A 27367-nucleotide genomic window follows, 5' to 3' on the forward strand; every position below is an offset into this window, starting at 1 on the left:
TATTGTAACTATTGCCTCGGTTAAGTAGTTTGATGACTGTCGTCTGTTCTTGCATGCACATAAAACAGTGCCATCAGTACACATTTGAATACTAATTAAAACACAGACTTGTGAGATGCTATACATGTACAAACTAAACAAGACAGTGCTCAAAACTGATCCTTAAGAAACTCCAGTTACAGATTTTGTACTGTCAAATATGAAGTCATCCATTTGCTCATCCTCGAGCGGTTCCAAAACTTTGAGTTTTAAGCACTGAATGAGTTTTAAAAACAAAAAAACAATATATTAAAGATAGCTGAAAAAAAATTGTAATCATTGGAATGCGTAGTAGGAAAAGCAAATAATAATAACAACATGTACAGTTTTTTTAAAGTATCTTTTTGAAACAAGCAAGTAAATTATGACAAATTTCAGAGTAGCCCTTTAAATTATTTTAAAGGACATCTTCTGTAAATCATGGTACAAAATGTATTTTTTGTTGATGTTGTTCAGGAAAAGAAAATGATTTAAAAACAGACTACTGTACAAAAAAAATTGCATTAAACATGCATAGACTGCTTCAGAATATTCATTAACAACCATTTTAAAGAACATAAAATGCAGTTGAGGAGGTGGCAGCTGTTATCTAGACGAATGACGAGTAACTCGACGTGTTATTCCAGATTTCTGACGAGCACTTTTTTTTCCCTCAATCATTTTAGAACAAGTCAATTTTCTCTTTCATTTACTCATGACTGTGCTTTCCAGTGTCAAAGAAGCATTTAAGAGTTCTCATTCTGATCAGCATTTAATTCAACTTCTTCCTAATTCAACTCAGCATGTCACAAAGTAAGTACCAGCTATTACTTTCTCTATTTCTTCAATTTATTTAATTGTGATGGTGACATTTTAGCATTTTGACTTCTGCAATTATTAGTCTTTAAATCATATTGAATTATATCCGATTATATCTTAATTTGATTTGTGAAAATAAAATGACAATTTTACACAAGTTTTACCTATAAATTAAAGAATTGAAATGTGCATTTAAAAGTTACAAGCATGACTAAAGCTATTTTAGTAAATGAAACTAAAACGGAGGCTAAAACTGTGAAAAAAAAAAAAAAAAAAACATTGTTCTCTAACTAAAATTAGTTAACAATAAAATTAAAAACTAAAACTAAACTAACAACAATCACTTTAAAATAAACTGTGATAAAATGAGCAAAACTATAATATTTTGTAAATTCATAAGGACTCGTTATGTCGTGGAAAATCTGACCTGCAGCTTGTAACAGTGGCAATGTACAAAGTCAATATTTTCTTGTAAATAACGAAGAATAATAAAATAAAGTAAAAAAACAATTCTCCGCAGAGGCAGGATCCAAATCACGGTCTCTTTGTGTCAGGGCTCTGCGACGTACCCACTCAGCCACGTGACTCTTAAAAAAAATATTTCCCACAGCAGTGTTGCCATACACCAATGCACCTCGGAAACAAAAAAAAAAAAAAAAAATAGTATCATTGACTTTTGCACCAAACAAATGACTTTGCCCTAAAGATTAAAGTAAAGAATTGTTCGGGTGCCAGACAGGATTAAAACCTGTCAAATCATATATATTAAATTATGCCCAGATAACAAATTTAGCATCAGACACAAACCATTCGTTACAGTTACACACAAAATGAAGTGGAATAAATGATCAAACGAGATTCAAATTCAACTCGGTTTATATTTCAACCAAAACAACATGGAGAAAAAGATGCACTTTTATAGCCAAACACATCTGCCAGGCACATGATTTATATATAAAATCATATTTTCCTAAGCATAACACACGTGTTCTGTCTTTTCTTCTTCTGCCAAAAAAATGTCAATTAGGCATGTTTATTGTACTAATTACATATATAGTATAAACTTTAATATAAGGAGGTTTTCTGAATTCTTCATTAAGTTTACCTAAGTTCATTGCATTTGTATGGTAATAATTGTGCATTGTAATAATTGTTTAATTTTATTACTAAGAGTTTAGCACAAGAGTTAAATTATTTGGAAACATTATACTTTTCTTTGGTCGACACTTAACTTTCCTCTCAAAGGGATAGTTCACACAAAGATGAAAATTCTGGCATTATTTACTCACCCTTTCATAAGTTTCATAGTTCTGTTAAACGCAAAATAAAATATTCTGAAGAAATTTGGAAACCTGTAACCAAAACTTCTATTGTATTTGTTTTCCTAATATGAAAGTCAATTGTTACAGATTTTCAGATTTAAAACTTGGAGAATAAATAGTGAGTACATTTAAAATTTTTGGGTGAACTATCCCTTTAAAACTGCTCAACTAGAAATATTAAATCTAAAAGTAAATAAATAAAAGTAAAAAAAAAAATGTTAAGAAATTAAAAACAAAACCATAAATGAAACACTAATCTGAAACGCCTAACAAACCTAATAGTATGGAAGTGAAAACTCATTAAAAAAAAACCCAAAACTATACTAACCATTACCAAAGCTCTTGAGAATCAAACTAGAAAGTCTTCTTCTTTCTATAGTGGAGAGCACGAAAGGGGAGCAACCTGGCAAAGGTGACAAGATTGCTATGGTGCTACTGGGAAAGAACAGCCATGATAAGTCAATAATAGAGAACATCATGCTAAACACCAAAGATTTCACTGCTGGAAATGAAAAAAACACTGAAACAACGGATGGCTATAACATCTGCATTATCAACACTCCAGACCATTGTCATAAACAAAACACAAAGCATGAAACTGACAGTATGAGGAGTATAAAGGAGATCTATCCAGGTCGTCACGCGTTTCTACTGATAATAAAAGACACACAGCTTTCAGAAGAAGAGATGGAGATGTTCACCCAGCTGAAAGTGATATTTGGTGAGAAAATGGTGGAAAATATGATTGTAGTACTTGTTTGTAATCAAGAAATCAAATCTGGAGAGGCATTTCTCCAAGCTGATGCGAATCTGAAAAAATTACTAGTTGAGTGTGGACGGAGATTGTGTGTGTACAACCGGATAAAAGACATAAAAGGTAATGAGCTGCGAAAACAGATCATGGAAAAATGGGAGTTTTTACGCAAGAAACAGGATTATAAAGCAATAATTCCCCCACCTGGACCTGAGAGGTAAGACACATGTAAATAGTATGATTAAATCTATTTAAAAAGGGATAGTTCACCCAAAAATGTACATTTTACTCACATTCAAGTGGTCGCAAACCACTGAGTTTATTTTGTTGAACATTAAAGAAGATATTTTAAAGAAAGCTGAAAACCTGTAACACTTCCATAGCAGGTAAAACCTATAATAATGTGGAAGTCAATGGTTACAGGTTTTCAGCATTCTTCAAAATATCTTCTTTTGTGTTCAACAGAAGAAAAAAGTCAAATAGCTTCGCAAAAAGTAAAGTGTGTCTAAATGATTATAGGATTTTCAGTTTTGGGAGAACTATTCCTTTTTTAAAAACATATACAAATCTTTTTTAAGCATAATTACATTTCAATTCCATAGGACTTACGAAGAAATGAAGCCAGTACCACAGGTATCATGGGGGGCTGAAAAAAGCAAAGGTAAAAATCTTATAGATTTTCAGTCACGTTTGCCATTTATGATATCAACATGCTGTTTTTTGCTGCATTTTACATCGGTCTAAACCAGTGGTGGGCAAACTTTTTAGACCCGAGGGCCACATCAAATTTTGCAAACTAAGTGAAGGGCCACAGATCAAATTCTTCAAAAACTAACTTTTATTTATAGTGGCAGTATGCATGGAACATGTAATATCAGACAGAAACAGGTCACATTAACACAATCAGATTTTTTAAAAATATTAAGTTAAATTTAAAAGTCAAATTAATTTGCACTGCTATTTATATTTGCTTATCAATTATCATAAAATAATAAAATAATCCCTTATAAAATATAATAATAATAATAATAATAATAATAATAATATATTAACACATGAAAAATAATTCTTAAAGTTTACTATTTAGTACAATTTACAATAATCTAATTTGCACTGCTTTTAGAATACACAAATCAATCATCAAAACTTGAAGAAACCATATATCTTTGATAAAAGAACTTTTTAAAGTGGAAGTATGCATGGAAAATAGATTCTATGACAAAAAATTACACATTTAACCAGCAATTATTATATAATTTGAGTCAAATTCACATCAATCTCATAAGCTTGTATTAATATGCTCACATCAATCATTATAAAACATGAAGAAACACAATCATGATGAAACAGAAGAATCTTAGTCTTTGTTATTCCAAGTCATGTTATTATGAGTGTGTTAAAGTGAACAATGAGCCTGAGCTCTTTTGGCAAGGGTGTCAAAGTCTGGAGTCTGCTACGACAAAAACACGAGGCGCAGCAGGTGGTTAAAACCCTCGCGGTCGTTAGTAAACCATTCAAAGGAGGCGCCTTTTAGCGCATAAAGCACGTTCAGTGTGATTGGCCCCTTAGGTGGTAGTGTTTAAAAACAGCAATACTTTCTTGGCATATTATACATGCGGCTTTCTGCGCGATATTGATGAAGAAGTATTTTGTTGTCCATTCTTCCTTAAACATACGACATTCAGAGTCAATTTTTCTTTTTTTTTTGCCCGACACATTTTCTGTCATTAACGGTCGAGTGCATTTTAATATCCCAGAGTGTGTTCTAATTCTACTGGTTGTGCTAACTGTACCGCATGCAATACTGCCGTCACGTGGTGTTCACTTGTAATTGCATCATTAATTTACTTTTAAAAACTTCCTCGCGGGCCGGATTAAAGTGTTCAGCGGGTCGCATATGGCTCAGGCCGTAGTTTGCCCACCTCTGTTCTAAACAAATCATATTCTTGCAATACACATTATTATGCAAAACAATGCTATGATTGACATTTTCTGTTTAAAAATGTTGACTTACAGCAACCCCAGAGAAGTTTCTGCAAAGAGGTAAGCTATTTACACAGTTTGTGCGATTGACAAGAAAGAAAAAAAAATCATGACATTTGTATAATAATCTTAAAAATAATAATCTCTTAAAGAGATAGAATTTACATTTTTGGGTAAACTGTCATCATATACTCCCCCCTTACTCAAACTTATAGGAGTTTCTCTTTAGGGGTGTCAAACTCAATTCCTGGAGGGCCGAAGCCCTGCACAGTTTAGTTCCAACCCTGCTCCAACACACTTACCTGTAGGTTTCAAACAAGCCTGAAGGACTCAATTAGTTTGATCAAGTGTGTTTAATTAGGGTTGGAACTAAACTGTGCAGAGCTGCGGCCCTTTTGGAACTGAGTTTGACACCTGTGATCTAACTTGACGAGAGATCAGGGCTGGACTGGGACCCAAAAAAAAAAAAAAAAAAAAAAACATCAAACGTAGATTAAAGATTGTATATAGTGAATTAAATGAACTTAAACAATTAAAAAAACGCTACAAATATTTGTTTGGGCAGAATTACAAAACTAAATGTAAAAAAAATAGAATTAGTTTTGCTTAAGTTGCACACTTTTATCATGTACTGTTGAAGTGAAATATTAGACCCGCTGTTTATTTTTTTTCCCCAAAGTTCTGTTTTACGGAGAGAAGGATTTTTTTTTTAATAACTCATAATAACTGATTTATTTTATCTTTGCCATGATGACAGTAAATAATATTTGACTAGATATTTTAGACACTTCTTTACAGCTTAAAGTGACATTTAAAGGCTTAACTAGGTTAATTAAGTTAACTAGGCAGGTAGGGTAATTAGGCAAGTTATAGTACAACAATGGCTTTTTCTATAGACTATGAAAAAAAATAGCTTAAAGGGGCTAATAATGTTGGTTTTAAAAAAAATTTTAAATTGCTTTTATTCTAGCCAAAATAACAAATAAGACTTTCTCCAGAAGAAAAAAAAACATTATCAGACTCCCTCTGAAAATTTCCTTGCTCATAATTTGGGAAATATTTAAACAAGAAAAAAAATAAATAAATAAATCAAAGGGAGGGCTATAAATTCCGACTTCAATGGTATAAATAACATTATAAACATAATGTATAAATATTATTGTAACTATAGGCCTACATCATACTATTTGACGATCAAAAACTGAAAAGTAATGATATCACAGGCGATTGTCTTCTGACCGAGTGCACCTTAAAGAGACATGAATGACATTTATCAAGCTTGAGAAGCATACAGTTCTGTAGGATCTATATAATTTGTAAAATAAAAACGTTTCAGGTTAAGGAAACAGCATGGGGGGAAGTTGCCGTGGGCCTTGGTGCAAATGAAAAGCAAAAACTATTTATATAGACAGATAGTTAACTAGAAGCACGTTGCTTCTGATCTCCATATACATGCACGTGGTTTTAAACAGGCGTGACTCTAAACTATTTTGACAAATTACATCGATGTTGCACGCTCACACAGAGCCAAAAAATGGGAGTTTGTGATTGGGTCATCCCAATGTCAATACTGAAAAGAATCAATGGGCTGCAGATTATGTCACATGGGCCTATCCGTCTGGAAAAAAAAAAAGGAAAAAAAAAAAACATCTTACTTGCAGAGCGTCACAGATCACAGCATCGTCAATTAATTAGGCTGAATAAAAGACTGCTAAGTGTTTCATGGGCCGATCAGATCATAAGAAAATGATCAGTCCGGCCCAAAAAGTACATCAGCCCAGTGGGAAACTGCCCGGTCTGCCAGATGTCCAGCACACCTCTGCCAGAGATCATGTGGCTGCAAAATGGCCACTGAGGAATAAATAAGCCTCAGACTTTAAAAGCTGATTTTTCCATCTGCATTGAGTAATCACCGTGACTCACGGCGCTTGGCTTGTGCGTAGACGTGTATTGCTATAATTTAGCATGCTGTTTGTGTTGCTCTGTAATAACACTTCCAAAACACTAGCTGGCAGTGGGTGGGTCACATTTAACTGGCAGTGTAAACGGGACCATGCATTACTAAAAATATATCATGACAAGCTGTTACAAGATGCACATTTTTCAAATAATTTGCGAACTGTCTGAATTTATAGCACAATTAACCGTCCGGACATCTGGAAATGAAGAAATGACTGGAATGACGACAGTGGTCCTGCTAGGAAACGATAGAAAAAAGAAGGATCACATTGGGAACATCATTCTGGACAAACCTCATTTCCAAACTAAAGACACTTGTGAGAAGATTCTGCATACTATTGATGGTCAGAAGGTGTGTATTATCAACACCCCAGACCTTTTTCATAAATCGGTCTGGTGGGATCCAGAAGGTTCCAGTATGGAAGAGCTGAAGCCCTCATACACAGGGCCACGTGTCTTCCTCCTAATTCTCCGTGACAAACATCTGTCTTCACAAGACATGGAGATGTTTACTGAACTAAAGAAGAAGTTCGGAGAGAAAATGGTCGAAAACACGATTGTGATGGTTGAAAAGAAGTTAGCCTCTAGCTCAATGGACAAACATATTTCCTTCAAAAGCCAATACCACGCAATACTGGAAGAGTGCGGAAGACGAAAGTGTGTTTACAACAGAGAAATAAAGAATGTTGAATTAATCCGAAAACTGAAGAAACACACTGAAGGCTTCCAGAATTACCAAACATTGGCATTGCACAGAGAAAGGTAGGTTTATAGACTTATATCAGGCTGCACGATACTGAAAAAAAAATAACAATGTGATACTTTTTCTGTGATATACAGTGGGGAAATAAGCATTGAACATATTTCTAGAGGTGACTTTATAGGTGAAATTTACACCGGATGTTGGTAGCAACCAAAGAAATATATATATATATATATTCAAAGAAAACAAGCAAATAAATGGACAGATTAACTTCTGTGATAAAATAAAGCCTTAGGGAAAAAAATATTGAACACATGAAAGTGTAGAAGCCGAGACAGCAGCTGAAATCTATCAGCAGTTCTTCAGCAACCCTCTGCTCTTCGTCATTGTAAATGAATATTAGCTGCTTCAGTCCAACATCTACATTAGCAAAATGATGAAGATATAACCAGGGTGGACATTTCAGCAGGACAATGATCCAAAACACAGCCAAGAAAACTCTCAAATGCTTTTAGAGAAAGAAAATCAAGCTGTAGAATGGCTCAGCCAATCACCTGACCCGAATCCAATTGAAAATATAAAATAAACATCAGCTCTGATGGACGAGACCCACAGAACCATCCACAATTTTTACGCTCTGTTGAAGTCTGTGTGTGTGTGTGTGTGTGTGTGTGTGTGTGTGTGTGTGTGTGTGTAAATAATATATATATTTTTAAAGAGGCGTCTTGAAGCTGCCATAACCAAAAAAAACAAAAAAGATCGTTTGTGTTTTTACTAAAATCTGGTTCAATTCCATGTCAACAGCTCCTTTAGAAATATTATTTTTTCCCACTGTGTGTGTGTGTGTGTATATATATATATATATATATATATATATATATATATATATATATATATATATATATATATATATATATATATATATATATATATATGTGTTTGTGTGTGTGTGTGTGTGTGTGTGTGTGTGTGTGTGTGTATATATATATATTTTTTTTATATACAATTTCATATAATTTATAATTGTAGACTAATTGGAATGGTTCTGTAGGGGATTGCATCTGCATAAAACATAAGAGACAATCTACAAGCACAATAAAATCCAGTAAAGAAAAAGACATATTAATTAAACGGTGTTTTATGGTTTTGAGATTTCAGGTACAGTAACTGAATAATCCATTATAAAATGCTATAAAATGTGACTATTAAAATCGATATTGATGCTGAAAATATATATTTTGCAGCCCTATACTAATAACATAATTAAAATGGTATTTAAATTACTTTAATTACTTGTTAAGTAATTAAGTTACTTTTCAAACGATTTAATTACCTAACTCAATCCTAAAAACCCACATACATCCAAACAGACAATGGATATAAATCTCCTAATAATTTAAATTGAATTCAAATTTAAACAGCACTTTTTAGTTTTGTTTATACTAACATAAAAATAAAACATTCACACCATACTTCATTTAAACATTAAACATGTAATTGTTTCTTAAAAATGTACAATGGTCAAATAAATGGATCTTTCTTTAGTTCATTCATTCATTTTCTGTCTGCTTAGTCCCTTTATTCATCAGGGGTCACCACAACGGTAAGAACCGGCAACTTATCCAGCATATGTTTTACGCAGCGGATGCCCTTCCAGCCGCAACCTAGGATCCTAGGAAACATTTATACACACTACGGCTAGTTTAGTTTATTCAGTTTATCTGTACCACATGAGTTGGACTGTGGGGGAAAAACAGAACACCAGAAGGGAAACCCACACCAACATGGGGAGAACATGCAAACTTCACACAGAAATGTCAACTGACCCAGCCGGGACTTGGGCCAGCGACCTTCTTGCTGTGAGGCCACAGTGCTAATTACTGAGCTACCCTTCCTTCTTTAGTTGAACATTTAAATTATGCACAATATCTGAATATATATATATATATATATATATATATCTGAATATATCTGAATATATATATATATATATATATATATATATATATATATATATATATATATATATATATATATATATATATATATATATATATATATATATATATATATATATATATATTAAAAATATATATATGATATATATATAAAATGAACAATAAATTAGTTCATTCAGAGAACTACAGTAATCATATATATACAATGAACTAATTTCTTGTTTCATTTTTCCCCTCAAGCACATGGAGCTGCCTTGATAAACTTAGTCTTCTTAAGTTGAAAAAAATATTCTGCAAAATATATTTGTATTGAAAAAATTATGTATACATTTACCTTTCCCCTCTGAATTGACATATACAGAACTGCCGAATTTATGTCCAATAATTAAAGTAGAAGCAACTGTAATTACACTTAAAAATGAAAAGTTCCCTTAGATGACTTTTTCCAGCGCAAAATTAGAGTAACTATTTACTTTGTAATAGGCCTGTAACAATGTCTTTTTGTTGTAAGATATATTGCACCAAGATATTTAGCCAAAAACGACATTATTGATGTTTTAAGAACATTTTATGCCACTCATTACATAATCCCACAATGATAATATAATAGCATCAAAATGCAAGTACACTCTTCAAACGATCAGGCATTGGAACCAGAATGGGAAAATGTATTACCTAAACAAATAAATAAATATTAAATGTTAACACAAAAGTGCAATTTAAAAGAGGTTTTAAAATCTGCTATCAGATCCATTTTCAGTCGTCAGACACCCACATGAAAATGTAATATGGTAATTTTTAGTAAATACTATAGTGTATTATTAACTATGCTGACACAGACACCTTCCATAAAGACGGAGATGTTGCACAATCAGCTAAAATGTTGCTAGAATTGGTTATGTATGGGTGATATACAGTTGTCAGAATTATTAGCCCCCCTGAATTATTAGAGCCCCTGTTTATTTTTTTCCCCAATTTCTGTTTAACGGAGAGAAGATTTTTTTCAACTAAATAATATTTGACTAGATATTTTTCAAGACACTACTAAAGGCTTATCTAGGTTAATTAGGTTAACTAGGCAGGTTGGGGTAATTAGGCAGGTTATTGTATAACGATGGTTTCTTCTGTAGACTATTGAAAAAAATTAGCTTAAAGGAGCTAATAATTTTTGTTCTTAAAATGGCTTTAAAAAAATAAAAACTGCTTTTATTCTAGCCGAAATAAAACAAATAAGACTTTCTCCAGAAGAAAAAATATTATCAGACATACTGTGAAATTTTCCTTGTTCTACATCATTTAAGATATATATATTTTTTTTAATTCAAAGGGGGGCTAATAATAATAATTGACTTCAACTGTATATTGCATCACCAAAAATAATTGACGCTATGTTCTTGTGTTGTGGAATAAGTCAACATTGTGACAGTGGCATAGTATACCCAATTACACCCAACACTGGTTATTTATGGACAGGAGATTATTTCTTTCTTTGTATAACCCCACATCAATCCCTCTTTTGTTTGCAGAGGCCCAGACAGTTTCAGAAAGCATGAAAATGCTTTGCAAGCAGTACAAATACAGCCATCTATCAGAGAGCGTCCCCAGAAAGACTTAACCATCGTTCTGCTGGGACAGACAGGAAGTGGAAAAAGTGCTTCAGGAAACACCATCCTAAAAAAGCAAGCTTTTAAATCGCATGCCAGTTCTGTGCCAGTAACAACAGAGTGCCAAATGGAAAAGGGGGTTGTTTTTGAGAAGAATATTACCGTTATAGACACCCCAGATTTCTTTAATGAAGACCTTACAGACCAGGAAGACCAGATAAAGAGGTGCAAGGACCTCACTCAGCCTGGGCCTGATGTGTATTTGCTGGTCATGCAGCTGGGACGTTTCACTGAGGGCGAGAGAGAAGTTCTCCCAAATTTGAAGAAAGTGTTTGGTGAAGAAGTGACTTCAAAAATAGTGATTCTTTTCACGGGCAAAGAGAAGCTAAGAGACAAGTCTTTACCAGATTACATCAGTGGCAGTGACCAAGAACTTCAGGAACTGGTCAAATCCTGTCATTCAAGGTGTCACGCGTTTAACAACAACGACAAGAACCATCACCAAGTGAAAAAACTGCTGGATTTAATTGGTAGCATGCAGGGAAATGCTGAAAATTATCCCAAAAAGAAGCAGAAGGACAACAAAGACTGTGTTATCTTGTAAGATATTGAGCTGTTTGTATGTAAACAAAACTAAAAGGGACCACACAATTTCTAAAAGTAAATGTTTACATATCCATGTGTAGCTAATATTTATGCTTTGAACTAACATTTGCCATATTAAGAAGGATCATTTATAGTTGAAGTCAGATTTATTAACCCCCCTTTTAATTTTATTTCTTTTTTTTAAATATTTCCCAAAGGATGTTTAACAGAGCAAAGAAATTTTGACTCCATGTCTGATAATATTTTTTCTTCTGGAGAAAGTCTTATTTGTTTTATTTCAACTGGAATGAAAGCAGTTTTTATTTTTTTAAAACCCAGTTTAAGGTCAATATTATTCGCCCCTTTAAGCTATAATTTTCCGATAGGCTACAGAACAAAACATCGATATACAATAATTTGCCTAATTACTCGAACTTGCCTAGTTAACCTATTTAAGCCTTTAAATGTCACTTTAAGCTGTATAGAAGTGTCTTGAAAAATATCTAGAAAATAATATGTGCTGTCGTCACAGCAAAGATAAAATAAATCAGTTATTAGAGATGAGTTATTAAAACTATTATGTTCAGAAATGTGTTGAAAAAATCTGCTCTCCCTTAAACAGAAATTGGGGGAAAAATAAGGGAGCTAATAATTCTGACTTCAACTGTACACCAGTATCTTAGACAAATAACACTTTGAAAAACTATAGCACTTGAATAACACTTGCCAACTGGTTATTGTATAGAAATGAATGACATAATTAACCTAAATAAAAAAATTCAACCCTGAACATGACTCTGTATTAAAATCGCCGCACATACCTTTGCGATGATTCTGTTGGGGATCTTCACAGTGCAAACATTCATCCAATCCAGCCGAACCATCATCAAGTAAAAAAACTCCTGGATTTGTATGTTGGCATGCAGAGAAATGCTGAAAATAATCAGAAAACAAAGCATAAGTACTAGGGCTGAGAAATTTGGATTAAAATCATTCAACTACAATTATTGAATCGTTATTTCACTGACAGGTTCTATACAGTAAATATACTTGCATATTAAAAGGGAGAATTTCTTTTAATAAAGGTGCATTATTTGATTGTAAAATAATCGAAGAAAACACACAATTTACTATCTATGATTATTTATTTAACATCAACATTAAACAACTGAAATTAAAGCACACACTGCCTAAAACGAACAGTGACTGCTTTTTTATAAAAATAAAATTGACAATAAATGTCTTTTTGGAAACAAAATGAATTATTTTCAGTGTTTTCATATTAAAAGTAGAAAAGAAGCAGTATCTCTTCATAAAATAACTCGTTTATATGCTGTAAATAATATTTCAAATAGTGCATTTCTTGCATCTACTGTAAACAAATGTTTTAATGTAAATAATAATTTGAATGAAATGGAACATAAGCCATATTGACCTTATTCTAAAATGCGGAAGTGCGCCTGTTTTCGCGATTGTCTTAGAACTTCCGATTCAGTCGCCTATGGGAGAAATGACTAGGAATAATAAACGGCAGAAAATGGCCAAACTACTTGCTCAACAAACAAATGTTTGCATGACTACACAGACCAAGTAGCATAATATAATAAGAAAATATTAAATTGCAACATCAAGCAGCGTAACAAGCAGTTGTTAACGTCAAAAAAATGAATGAAAGTGAATGTGCCCGGAAGTGGCGAGACAAAAAGATTCAAATGGCAGCGCCCGCTCGACAGCTGAAAATAGGCATCTCTGGCCCAGCTTCCAATCATAGTCAATAGCCCCTTTCACACAGTGATACCGGTAAATATCTGGAAAATTTCCGGAACGACTTTACCGGTATATTCAAAAAAGCGCTGTTCACACAGGCGAGGACGTTACGGAATTTTTTCGGAAAAGACCGTTCACACATCCATTCCAAAATACCGATAAATTCTGACATCCTTCACCACAAATGAGCTTTAAACGGCTGCGCTTGTATTTGTAAACATTTGACTAAATTACAAACTCTGTGGATGATCAATATTGTGAACAACTTTCGCAGGATCACTTTCGCATGTCGAGATGTTCATAATATGTGCGTGTACAGGCGCTCACAGGCAGTACACAGGCACACGCAAAGCTTGAAGGTAAACAAACAACGGCTTATCATAAGCATCTCATCGATGATTATTTACACAGTTGGCATTAAGAAGAACATATAAACGTGATCTGACTAACTTCTAGCAGCTAAATGTGTCTGGAAAAATATTCAAAGGCTTTTTTTCTCACAAACCGCGCGGACGTAAATGCGTCTGACTGTTGTGATTGGCTAAAGCAGAATCTTCCGGAAAGGTCTGTTTGTGTGAAAGGGGCTAATGTAGTGCAAAGTAACTAAGTAAGCAGGGTCACGTGACTCCACACGCGGTAAGGTAAGTAATTGAAAAAATTGACTTGGAAAAATTAGATCGATTATTGCTTCTGAATTGTATTACTTTGATTAATCGCTCAGCCATTATAAGTACATGAAAGATTGCATCATCTTGTGAGATATTGAGCTGTTAGAATGTAGACAAAACTAGGCATGGGACAAACTGTTTTCAAGGTATACTGCAATTAGGAAAAGTAAAGGTTTTAAAACTGCCAAAATTGTCTGCTATATCGTTCTTAAGGTATGTGTAAGGTTTTTTATTTGCATTTTTTAAGGACAACAGTATCTCCAGCAGAAAATATCCAAAGATGCCATTTTAAATTTAAAGAAATCTGTGTTTCTGAAACAAAAGAAGACAGCAGGAGTCACTGACTACGTTTACATTGACATCAGCATTCGAATTATTTGCTTTAATCTAATTAAGAAAATAATAAGCCTAATGTGTTTACATGAGTTGCTTTTTGAGTGTTACTTTCATGATCCCGTTTTACATGTTATAGCACATAATTCGATTAACATCATTGTGTCACCGCGCTATCCACATTTCCTCCGGAGTTTCATGCAACTTCGGCTGTTTCATTTTTAATTTGTCGACTTTAACTGCAGTTTGGCACTTTCACTTTCATCCACGAACATTTCATGCATGCCCTCCGTGACAAACGAGATACTGGATGCAAATATGGAAAAGTGTAGTTTTAATGGAAGTACATACCACATGCTGAATGGAAGAAATAAAAAACATCCACATTTCACGATGCAGGTGTCTGTGGTCTACACTAACTGTGTAGGTGCAAAGAGTGTTAAACAGCCGTGTGTGTGTGTGCGTGTGTGTGTGTGCGTGTGGACTATCTTGTCACAAAATGCAGTGAAAAGCCCTACTTGACAGTAATAGTTTGATTAAGGTGTTTACATGTCTGTACTAAACTTCAATAATGTGACGAAAATCGGCATACTCCACACATCTTAATTCGATTTCTCTTTTTTTTTCTCTCTTTTCTCGATTATGACCTTAATCTGATTAAATTAATCAAAGGGGGTAAAAAGTTGTTGTTTTTTTACCCAGATATTTAAAAATAACTTATTTTAGATTCGTAATCACAATAAGTGAAACCGTGAATTTTAAATCTAAGCCATCAGAACATACCATCAGAATCTTATACCGGCCCATGACAAAACTAAAACGGACCAAACAGTTTTTAAATAAATATCTAAGTATATGTGTAGCTAATTTTGATGCTTTGAATTAACATATGCCAAATTCAGAATGATCAAATATAAAGTAGTCAACATTTGAAGTGGATCACCATTCATCAAAGTTGTCCCAAAATTATCCAACAACAGCCAGGACAATATCGAAAAACATTTTTGATTCACTTTGAATGTTAACTACTGTATATACACACCTGTATTTAACACAAATTAAGCTTTTAACAACTATAGCACTTAAACAACACTTTGCCTGTTGGTTATTGCATTGGAAAGAAGGAAATATTTCATTCAAAATAATAATAATAATAATAATTAAACCCTGAATATGACCCTGTAGTAAAATCGCAGCACATACCTTTGCAATGATTCTTTTGGGGATCTCTACAGAGCAAACATTCATCCAGTCCAGGAGGGTCATCAACAATTAATAGAAAAATGCCAGGATTAAATTGTTGACATGCAGGGAAAAGCTGAAATTAATCAGAAAACAAAGCATAAGGACAACAAACATTGTCTTGTGAACTATTGAGCTGTTTGTATGTAGACAAAACTAAAAGTGACCAAACAGCCTCTAGAAGCATGCATGTATGTGTGTGTGTGTGTGTAGGCTAGCTAATATTTATGCTTTGAGTTAGCATTTACCAAATTCAGAATGAATCTAATTTATACACCTGTACTCAACACAAACAACACTTTGAACAACTATAGCACATCAATAACACTTGCCTATTGGTTATTGTGTTGGAAAGAAATGTTTTATTTAAATTAAACCCTGAACATGAATCTGTGGTAAAATCCTCTCAGCACACCTTTGCAATGATTCTCTTGGTGATCTTCACAGTGCAAACATTCATCCAGGCAGGCCTGCAACCATTTCACAACTAATAAACCAGAAACATCTCCTTCAAACACAAATGTTTGCAAGGCTAGGTTAATTAAAGGCACGTGGTTTTGCCCCACCCATGTTTAATGACCACTATGAACCAATCAAAATGGGGGGGGACTAGGCTGAAAGTTGGGTTTGTATTATGGTTAGTACATGCTGTTATATGCAAGCGAGGTTCAGCCAAAGCTAAGGAAACTATTATAATTTAATAGTTTAATAAGTATCTATCAACTTAACATATTAACCATGCAGTATATCGTTAAGTTTTATAATCTGTGAAACTGTAAACTACTAGCCACTGACCACAAGAGGGCGTCATACGTTCAGTTTGTAGCGTCAAATCAAAACTGATTTGATTTTGTTTGCTTAATGATTAAACATTATATTTATTAAACATAAATTTGCATATTTAAAATTATCGACACATAGGGATGAGTAGTTGGGGGGAAACCTTTTGAGACAACAAGAACACTGAGAAAACAAAGCTGAAAGTTGAGACTGTACCATAGGGTAGCCTACATGGTGCCATGCACAGGTTCAGTCTCTAGTACAGCTAATGTCAAATCTACCATTACTTAAATATTAACCAGTTTATTACCACTGTATTAACCAAACAGTATAGCATGAAGTTTAATAACCAGTAAATGTTACATATTGAAAACTCTGAATTGTGTACTACAGAGATTTAACACAAGAGGGCGACATTTCACGTGTTCAGTTTGTCATGTCAAACCAGCAATTTACTAACTGGATTTGATTTTGTTTAATGATTCATTAAAATAATGCAATGAGTTGAAATTAGTAGTTGGGAAAACCTGTTGAGATGAGAACACATTGAGAAAATAAGGCTGAAAGTTGTGTACACGCAGCCATATGTGCCCTAGGTTTAGTACCTGGTAAAGCTAAAGAAAAAACTATCATACTTTAGAAATCTTTCAGTTTCATGTATTAACTATGCAGTTTAACGTCAAGTTCTATAATCTGTATATATTAAAAACTCTGAAATATGAACTACAGCCACTGGCCACAAGAGGGTGACATTTCATGTGTTCAGTCTGTTCTGTCAAACCAGCAAATTACAAACTGCATTTACTTTTAATTAATTCTAAAAAAAAAATGTATAGGTAAACATAATTTAGCATTTTTACAATTATCACCACATAGGGATGAGTAGTTGGGGGGGAAAAACCTGTTGAGACATCGAGAACACCTTGAGAAATCGAGGCTGAAAGTTGGGTTATGTTCAGTGCCTGGTAGAGATATAAGAACCAAACTATTATGATTTATAATTTAAGTATCTATCGGTTTAACGCATTAGCCATAGTGTAACGTGAAGCATTGTAGTCTGCATATATTAAATAATGACAACTCTGAAACGTGAACTAGTTACTTACCACAAGAGGGCGGAATTAAGTGAGTTTGATGTGCCAAACCAGCAATGTAATAACTGGATTTGATTGGTTTAATAATCAATGTCTACAATTATCTACACATTGAAATAAGTAGTTGACCAAGACCTGTTGAGACAAGAACAATGCATTGAGAAAATAAGGCTGATAGTTGAGTCTGTACCATAGATTTAGTACCTGGTAAAGCTAAAGACAAAACTATCATCTTTTAGGTGACCGCAGTGTAACAAAGTTCTATAATCTGTAAATATTAAATATAGAAAACTGTCGTGTCAAACCAGCTATTTACTATCTGGATTTGAATTTGCTTGTTTAATGATTCATTAAAATATTTACAAATATCTACATGTTTGAATGAGTAGTTGGGACAAAACTGAAGATGAAAACACTGAAGGCTGAAAGTTGGTTCTGCACGGGCTGCCATATGTAAGCTAGGTTAGGTACCTGGTAAAGCTCAAGACAAAACTATCATATTTTAGTTATCTTTTAGTTTCACATATTAACCATACAGTGTATTGTGACGTTCTATAATCTGAAAATATAATAAATATTGGAACTACTGACCACAAAAGGGTGGCATTACATGTGTTTTTTGTCATGTCAAATCAGCAATTTACTAACTGAATCTGATTTTGTTAAACGATTCATTATAAATAATACAAGCAAACATCAATTATCATATTTACAGTCATCTACAAGATAGAATGAGTAGCTGGGCAAAACCTGCTGAAACAAAAACAATGCATTGAGGGAAAAAAAGGGTGATAGTTGGGTCTGTACACCATATGTAGCTATTTTTACCCTACATTAAGGACCTGGTAAAGCGAAGGACAAAACTATTATAATTTAGGTAACCACAGTGTAAAGTTCTATAATCTGTAATTATTAAAAACTGAATTGTGAACTACAGCCACTGGCCACAAGAGGGTGGCATTTCACATGCTGAGTTCGTGTCAAACCAGCAAATTAATAACTGGATTTGGTTTAATAATTAAAGAGTACAAGTAAATATCCATTACAGTATTGGCAATTATCTACACATTGGGATAAGTAGTTTGAACAACCTGAAGCAAAAACACCACATTGAGAAAACGAGACGCTAAATTCAGTGCTCGGTAAAGCAAAAAAAACAATCTAGTCACTTGAATCAGTTTAATGTATTAACCCTACCCTAACCCTGTTTTAAAAACTCTACCTAAAACCTGTATGTGTAAATCCTGCAAGCTACAGCCCCCAACCACAAAAGGGCAACAATTCATATAAATTTCTTGTTCGTCAATCTAGTAATTATAAACGGGTTGTTTAATAAGTAAAATGAAGTAACCAAAGCACCATATGACCTGAAAAATAGACTAAAGTCACTCATCGATACAAAAGTTTTATTAAGGGTTGACTGGATGAACGGTGTCCAATTAGCATATTTACAGACAATTATCTACACATTGGAATGAGCAGTTGGACAAAACCTGAAATGGACACAAGAGGACAACGGCAAAGAGGAGAAAAACAAGACTGAATGTGGAGTATGTACATGAGAGCACTCTAGATTCAGCCCACGGAGCGCCTGGTAAAGCTAAGGCCCAAACTACCATCATTTAATAAGTGCGCCCGCAATTCTGCCAATGATATGTAATGGCTTTAGAGGGTCACAATCGGGAATCCATTGAACTGGAAACCACAGCAGACACTGAGTGATAAAATGCATTTTCCCAAAACATCTATGCAATAACTTCTGAGATCCAGAATGAAATCCCACAGATGACAGGCTCCGCTCTTCTGCTTGGATTTAGGAGGACTCTTCATCGATCTTGGGCGCCAGGTAATATTTGACGTGTCCCATGTCTGCAATTTTGTACTCAACCACTGCAGGGAGGAGATCACAATTAATTCATCTGCTTTAAAATACTTCAAAACAAAAGGCAATTAATTATGGGTATGTGATAGGGGTGTAATATGATGATATAGACAAAATAAAGCCTTGCTTCTCGTTTACATTGTATTGTGGCGTTATAAAATGGATCATTTATGTAAATATAAATTTAATAGGTTAATATAATTTATGAGCAAAATATTAAATGGATGAAAAACATGAATAAGAGCGTCAAAAGAAATGATTAAATAATGAAAACTTTAAATTGTGAACTACAGCCACTGACCACAAGAGGGCGATATTTCTTATAATTTCTGTGTGGAGTTTACCAATACATAAATTTACATAACATGATAGTTGCAATCTCTAAAGTACAATGTTTACATTTTATTTAGCGATATTTCTTATTTTTGTGTTGGACTTGTAATTACTAGCTTTTAAAAAGAGTTTTGTATTTTCTTAATATTCATTATATAGTAACCAAACATGCTCAATAATGCACTGACGTTATAAATAAAGTGAAAAATTATCACATATAAATGTGTTTAAAATATCGAAATGGTACTATATATCGGTATCGGGGTATTAGTGTACTTGAATCATGATCTTTTTATTTGTATCATGTAGCTTAACCCTAATATGCGAGGATATTTACCTAGTGGAATATCTGCGGACATGCTAAGTGTGACCGTCTTGGACAGAGGAGTGGCTTTGGTGAAGAAGTTCAGGTAGTTCAATGCAAAAATGAGCTGCACTGGCTCATTCATCTCAATTGTTACCTGTGAAGAAAACAAATCTCATCAGTTACCATCATCATAGACTATTTTCTAGATGAATATCCCAATGTGAACAGTAGGGCTGCACAGCATATCGCAATAAGGAATCGTTATCATGACAGTATAGGCAACATGCACTAAGAATTTTCTTTAATGGCCTGGCTGGGCCAATGGATTTTTTTTGCTGGTCAGAAAAAAAAAAAAAAGTAAACATTTCTTAGCGACATACTTTAATGTCAAAACAAGACAACTCTGGTTGTATACACTTTAATTTCTCTTTTTTTCAATTACAAGTTTAACATTTTTTAAAGTATTTTTATCATGGAGGCAATTACATAATCAAAAAGATATATTTGAAGGCTTTTGGTCCAAATTGATTGAGTACGACTTCTTTTCAAGCTAAAGCGTTCCTGTTGTAAAACCTTAAGCTTCATGCCTAGTTTTAAATGTCTACTCACCCTTCTGTAAAGGTTTTGTATGAATGAAAAATGACGCAACGCAATGTAATTGTGGTTATGATCATGAGAAATTGTGTAATTTCTTAGTTTTTTTCCCCCTGATTTTATGAAGATAGATTGTTGGTGATTATATGGATGTCGGCCCGATTGGGTAGCTTTACTTGGGACAGGAAAATTAAGACCAGTTTAAAATGATTTAAGACCTACAACACAATATTTCAGTGATTTTAAGACTTTTTTTTTTTTTTAAACTTAAGACATTAAGACCCTACGGATACTGTTTTTTATGCATTGGTTATTTTTATGCATTGCCACAATCTGTGGAACTCTTAACCCTCTGATAAAATCCCAGATAATTATTAAATCACTTATAACCTACTCTTTTAGGGTAGCTTTTTAGATTTATTATTATTGTAAGCGTTTGATTATATTCATTGCATTTTTTTTGCATTCATCCTGTATGCATCTTTAACAGCTGCACATTATGTCTGTAAAGTGCCCCGAGATGCTACTTTTAAAGGTGCTAAATGAAAATAAAGCTGCTTATTATATAAATCTGATCAATCAGATGGGGCCTTTACTACCTTTAGCCCCGCCTCCTAAGTAGTTGCTGTTCTGCTATTGGCTGGATTGGCTTAAAGGTGAAATCAGAGCTAAAAAATGATTCTCACTAATAGTGCTTTAAAGACTAAAGGTTTGCATCTTGACAGTTTTAAGTCTGAATTAGATCTGGAAAATATATTTTACTTGTTTATTGCAAAATCATGAAATAATTTTTTTAAAACAGCTAATTAAATTGACTTTTTCAGAGAAATGTTTGATTATAGAATATATATTGCATATTTTTCCCAGTATCGTGCAGCCTTAAATGAATAGTATGTTACCGCTTCATCCTCCTTGTCGACGTTGCTGGTCTGTGAGAGCTTGATGTTGCCTGTGCCCAGCTCTCCGCTGGCAGAGAACTTCACGCCATCCTTGGCACACGAGATCATGACAGCATCACCAATCTGTGACAGATCCCTGCAGATGCGGGCAAACTCACCCGACGGCATCTTCACCACACAACTGTATTCCTGCTCCTGAGGGGAAGAGAATAAAGCATGATCATTGCAGACAAACATCCACGATCATATCAGAAATAAACAGGAATCAAGAGAGGGAAACTCAATAAACTTTAAGACCTCATCGCCATTTTAGGTTTTAACTTAACATTGGTGACAATTCAACTTGTAGTATATTTACTAAATACTGATTGTAAGAAACGAATCCTAAACTAAATCGGTCATGTACTGAATAAAAATGCTAATCCCAACAGATGGCACCTATAGAACAGCAGGAAACATAGGCTTGCCTTTATTACTGCAGTAGACAAAGCAGTGTGATGCCAAATCTAGCAGGATTTTATCAATTTCATAAACCACACAGATTAAATTTAGGCAAACTTTAGCACACAACTACACATTATATAATCATAAAATGACCAAAACAATTATATCTTGTAAAACAACAGTTAAGGCTGTTTAATACCAAATTGATTTATCAACTTTTAATGACCCTGCAGACACCCTGTTATAATAAAGTCTTACTGGAATGCCAAGCTGCTCCACATCCAGATCCATCAGTTTCATCTCATAGTCGGACACTTTCTCTTGATCTGAAATGAGATGTAAATATTAGTATGGATTATTAGCTCTCCAGCAAAACTTAACTTTTGGTTTCATAGTAATAGTTGATAACATGGTGAAGAAAATCCATACTAGAAGCATTTTTTTTATGTGATGTTATTAACCACAAAATGGCTCCAGTATCTATGCGAATTTCATTCTTACATTTTTGGAGAAAATTATTATTAGAAAATTATTTTTAAATATTAAGTATTAATTATTTAGCTTAACTTTAATGATTCATTTTAAACCAAAGCCCATGTTTTTAACAGGTATTGCTGATAAATCGATATTAAAATACTGCAAATATAAATTTAGCAACATAAAATAAATTCATAATAAAAAAAAGTTTTTTTTAATTGTACACTATCAAAAGTATTGCTATTCCTAGTTTAAAAAGAAGTTAACTTACTGAGCGTTTCAAAGACCAGTGCCAAGGCGTCAGCATTGTCTTCAGCTCTGAGTGTGATGATGTCTTCATTTCCAGCACACTTCAGAATCTTCGACATGCTAGGAAACAGATGAATAATAATCAAAACACGTTCACTTCAGGTAGAAAAACACCATATTGATCGTAAAATGGTTTACCATTTACATTCGAAACAGTCATGGCATACACAAAAAGTGTCTAAGCAGGTTTTCTTTGTCTAACACCAGAGCCATGTTGTCATTCAGCAACCCGGCATTTTCTTTCCCGCCAACAAGCTTAAGCGCGCGCAAGTGACGTCACGATCAGTAGAGCGTGGGACGAATGCAGGAAACTGCGCGCCAAATTAAACTGATAGCCTATTTAAAACACAACCGTAAAACGGCATACTTTAATAACAACTACTGTAAATAAAATACTTTTGTCACTTTATAGTCTAAAAATGGCGCGCTGCTGTGTAGAGGCGCAGCCCCGGGCATGCGCAGACATGTTCAAACTTCACTCACCAAGTAAATACGAGTCAAATAACACAAAAGGCGCTTGATTTAGTCAGTGATTTTACCTGCTCAGATTGACCCCCATGGCTAGGTTTCTGTCGCAGCGGTAGGAGTCGAACCCGTCACTCCGGAGCGTCAGCTGCACCAGAGACACATGAGAGGAGTCCATACTCTGCAGAGAAATGCCCGACGAGCTCACATCCCAGCAAGCCTCGGTGATCAGGTCTTTCAGAGCCTCCAGGACCTTCTTAAGGATAGATCCCTGAACCAGACGTGCCTCAAACATTGTGCTGCTTTCTTAGTTTAGAGTAGGAGGAACTAAAGTTATCTAATCCTGTTACGACACAAGCTGCGGCCTGGTTAACTGCTTGTTTTCCAGCACAGGAAAGCAGAATCCTAAACTATCCTAGAGTTTAGCAGGTACTAATGCAGAGGAGGCACGGTGCAGATGTGCTGTCCACTGTTCTGGCGAGGCTCTGAATGTAACTGCGCGCGCTTTCGCCGGGATTTTGTTAAACTGACCCACTGTTGCCTTCGTCATTTCCGCTGACGTTTGACTCCTCCTGGAACGCAGACAGAACTGCGGACACTGACCAAAAGAGGGCGCAATTTGGTCAGAAGGTATGAGTTATTCACAACATTTATGAATACCCATTACAGTGCGTTTTAATAACCTTTACCCCCACCCAAACCCTAAACTGACCCGTCACTGTGGTGTAAAATATTATATATTGTCGTACAGTGTGAAAAATGATGCTATGTCAACGTGCGCATGCCCAAGTATCCACAACTGTATCCCTTTTTTTGTTTCTTTGACAAATTACTGTGCTGTTGCTAGAAGGGATACAGCTACGGTCGGCAGTTAACGAGAATTATTTATAAAATTTATAAATACCCATTACAGTGCGTTTTAATAACGTATACCCCCTAACCAAACCCTAAATTGACCAGTCACAGTAACGTAAATTATTAATTATTGTTGTGCAGTTTACCAAAGATCAGACTATGTTGATGTGCGCATGCCCAAGTATACGCACCTGTATCCCTTTTTTGTTTCTGTGACAAATTACTGTGCTGTTGCTAGAAGGGATACAGCTACGGTCAGCAGTTAACGAGAATTATTTATAAAAATTATAAATACCCATTACAGTGCGTTTTAATAACGTATACCCCTAACCAAACCCTAAATCGACAAGTCACAGTAACGTAAAATATTAATTATTGTTGTGCAGTGTACCAACGATTGATGTTGATGTGCGCATGCCCAAGTATCCGCAACTTTTTGTGTAACACATGTTTTGTTGCTAAAGGATATAGCTGCGGTCTTCAGTTAACAATAACTACTTATAATATTTATGAATACCCATTATAATGCTTTTTAATAACGTCTACCTTACCCAAATCCTAAATCGACCCATCACAGTAACGTAAAATACTGTTGTGTCACAAAAATCATGCTATGTTGATGTGCGCATGATCAAGTATCCCACAACTGTATCCCTTCTTTTGTTTGTGTAACACATTTATGTATGTATATATATATATATATATATATATATATATATATATATATATATACATACATACATACATACATATATGTGTTACACAAACAAAAGAAGGGATACAGTTGGGGATACTTGAGCATATATATATATATATATATATATATATATATATATATATATATATATATATATATATATGTATGTATGTGTGTGTGTGTGTGTGTGTGTATGTATATATATATGTATATATCTATGGTGTAACTGCAGGTGCGGTCTTCAGTTAAGGATAATTATTTATAATATTTATGAATAACCATTATTATGCGTTTTAATAACGTCTACCTTACCCAAATCCTAAATCGACCCATCACAGTAACGTAAAATACGAAATATTGTCACAAAAATCATGCTGATGTGCGCATGCCCAAGTATCCCCAACTGTATCCCTTTTTTTGTTTGTATAACACATAACTTTTGTTGCTAGAGGGGATACAGCTGCAGTCGGCAGTTTACATTTAATAATTTATGTTAATTATTATTAAGTTATCAATAATTGCATTTTATTAATGACTACCCCAACCCTAAACCCAACCATCACAGTGATGTAAAAACAGTAACTATACGGAGTATTATTCATATTACTTATTAAATTACTTTTTAAATTGTAACATCTACCCCTACCCTCACAGTAGTGTAAAAACAGTAATTATACAGAGTATTATGTTATTTATTAAATTACCCCTTTAATTGTATTTTATTAGCATCTACCCCTCAGTTAAAAATATATAAACAAAAATCAGTGGCGTAGCGCAAAATGCGGAGGCCCCCCTGCAGGGATTGCTGACGGGCCCCCTGATGAAGGGGGGGGGGATGCGTCACACGTCATTTTGCATATCACTGACGTCATCACGTTCTACCGCTTCTGTTTGTTTAACAGCCTATAATTAATAAAGGGGTAATTATAATTGCACTACACTTTATATAAACATGTTTATTTAACTAAATGTATTGCTGTTTGAATACAGTATGTCATTATAGATGTGTAGTGAATGTGCAGTAATCTCTTATATGTAATAAACTCAGACAAGTTCAGAAATTGTCACTAAAATATCTGTGATTGTGAACAAGAAAAGAATAAACGGTCCAATTGTTAAAATAAAGTAAAAGCAGATCGGTTTGACTGTACAAGGGAAATACCTTCACACTGCCTGTGCTAAATCATTTGTCGTCGGTACGCAGAGGGGTGATCTGCTCTCGGGCTGCAGGTGGAAGAGGCTGCTGTGTAGAGGACTGACTGGGCCGCCTGTCAGTGCAGTGAGGCGGGGGAGGGGCCGGCGGCGTCACACGCAGCTCGTTGAGAAGAGTAGGGACGGTACAGTATGGACAAATGACAGTCTAAAAAAATCCCCAATAACACACAAAAAAGTCGCTAGATTTGTCGCTAGGGGGGTCTGAAAAGTCGCTATATTTAGTGACAAAGTCGCTAAGTTGGCAACATTGGCGGCAAGCAATCAGAATGAAGTAGTCCACCGCTTGAGAGGTGTTCAGAGAACACAGACGTGTGAACTTTGGTTCCGACCACAGTTGTTCCCAAGAGTTTATTGAAAATCGCGACGACGCGGGGCCCCCCCGCGGTGCGTGCCCTGCGGGCCCGTCCGCTACGCCACTGACAAAAATGTATTTTATCTTCAGTTATTTTTCTTTTGTTGTTTTCCAGTTTAACAGCATTTTATGGCTTTTGGTGTAGTGTCAAGATTTAGTTTTCTTTTGATAATATTTAATTGATTGCAGCCGCTGACCACAAGATGGCGCGATTACTTTCAATTACTAGCGCCAGGCTGTTTACTGAGCAGTTAAAAGATATAGGGTACGTGTTGTCTGCTTTAATATTCTGGGCCTGTGTATGTGTTATTCATCATAACGTGGGCCAAAATGTACCCAAAAGTATAGCAATACCAGTAATTTTTTGACCTTGTGGACACATTTTTTACTTCCCATGAGGAAAACAACTCATAAATCATACAGTCAGTCTGTACGGTATACAAATCATTGCGTCCATGGGAAGTCCCCAGAAAAAAATATCATATATACACACATGTGTGTTTATATATGCAAGTATTGAATAGACTGTGACCATACTCATTCATTTTCCTTCAACTTAGTCCCTGAATATAAGAGGTCACTACGCCGGCATATGTTTTACGCAGTGTATGCCCTTCCAACCGCAACCCAAGCACTAGGAAACACCCATACACACTTATTCACACTCTTTCATACATACACTACAGTCAAATTCATTCATTCTTTTATTTTCCCTCAGCTTAGTCCCTTTATCAGGGGTCGCCACAGCGGAATGAATCGCCAACTTATCCAGCATTTTTTTACACAGCGGATGCCTTTCAAGCTGCAACCCAGTACTGGGAAACACCCATACACACTCATTCTCACTCTCGCATTCATACACAACAGCCAACTTCATTCATTCTTTCATTTTCGTTCAACTAAGTCTCTTTATTTATCAGGGGTCGCCACAGTGGAACGAACCGGCAAC

General features: G+C 34.6%; 4 protein-coding genes and 1 long non-coding RNA gene across 6 annotated transcripts in view; 2 read left to right on the top strand and 3 right to left on the bottom strand.

The window, feature by feature from the left end:
• zgc:113625 overlaps positions 1-16231 on the bottom strand; it is a 32293-nt gene extending 16062 nt beyond the window's left edge. The window contains exons 1-3 of the mRNA NM_001013481.2: positions 16131-16231; positions 15677-15791; positions 12527-12638 (exon numbers count right to left, since the gene is read on the bottom strand). Of these exons, the coding sequence (NP_001013499.2) occupies positions 12527-12638; positions 15677-15739 (175 nt within the window). The 5' untranslated portion in view covers positions 15740-15791; positions 16131-16231. The remainder of the gene's footprint in view (positions 1-12526; positions 12639-15676; positions 15792-16130) is intronic.
• On the bottom strand, positions 333-3541 carry LOC141376467 (uncharacterized). Its single transcript, XR_012386570.1, has 3 exons — positions 3523-3541; positions 2488-2594; positions 333-1471 (listed from the first exon to the last, which is right to left on the bottom strand). It is a non-coding gene; the product is annotated as an uncharacterized lncRNA (long non-coding RNA).
• Positions 703-12491, top strand: LOC100004186 (GTPase IMAP family member 8). The gene is made up of 6 exons (XM_001343513.8): positions 703-831; positions 2539-3130; positions 3516-3574; positions 4930-4956; positions 7032-7617; positions 11043-12491. The coding sequence occupies exons 1-6, from the start codon at positions 822-824 to the stop codon at positions 11722-11724; spliced, it is 1956 nt and encodes a 651-aa protein (XP_001343549.3). The 5' UTR covers positions 703-821; the 3' UTR covers positions 11725-12491.
• A 2750-nt stretch (positions 16232-18981) lies between the features above and the next one.
• Positions 18982-23856, bottom strand: pcna (proliferating cell nuclear antigen). Its single transcript, NM_131404.2, has 6 exons — positions 23374-23856; positions 22797-22894; positions 22307-22374; positions 21605-21799; positions 20142-20265; positions 18982-19479 (listed from the first exon to the last, which is right to left on the bottom strand). The coding sequence occupies exons 1-6, from the start codon at positions 23592-23594 to the stop codon at positions 19403-19405; spliced, it is 783 nt and encodes a 260-aa protein (NP_571479.2). The 5' UTR covers positions 23595-23856; the 3' UTR covers positions 18982-19402.
• trim69 (tripartite motif containing 69) overlaps positions 23099-27367 on the top strand; it is a 29832-nt gene continuing 25563 nt past the window's right edge. Inside the window, exon 1 of one of the 2 annotated variants that reach the window (XM_073913470.1) lies at positions 23099-23929. Coding sequence is in view for 1 of the 2 variants with exons in the window: in XM_073913469.1 (XP_073769570.1) it covers positions 23289-23320 (32 nt within the window). In the remaining variant the exon portion in view is untranslated. The remainder of the gene's footprint in view (positions 23930-27367) is intronic. The other variant, XM_073913469.1, reaches the window with a different exon arrangement.

This window comes from Danio rerio, chromosome 10 (genome assembly GCF_049306965.1).
Source record: "Danio rerio strain Tuebingen ecotype United States chromosome 10, GRCz12tu, whole genome shotgun sequence".
In the NCBI taxonomy this organism is placed as follows: Eukaryota; Metazoa; Chordata; class Actinopteri; order Cypriniformes; family Danionidae; genus Danio; species Danio rerio.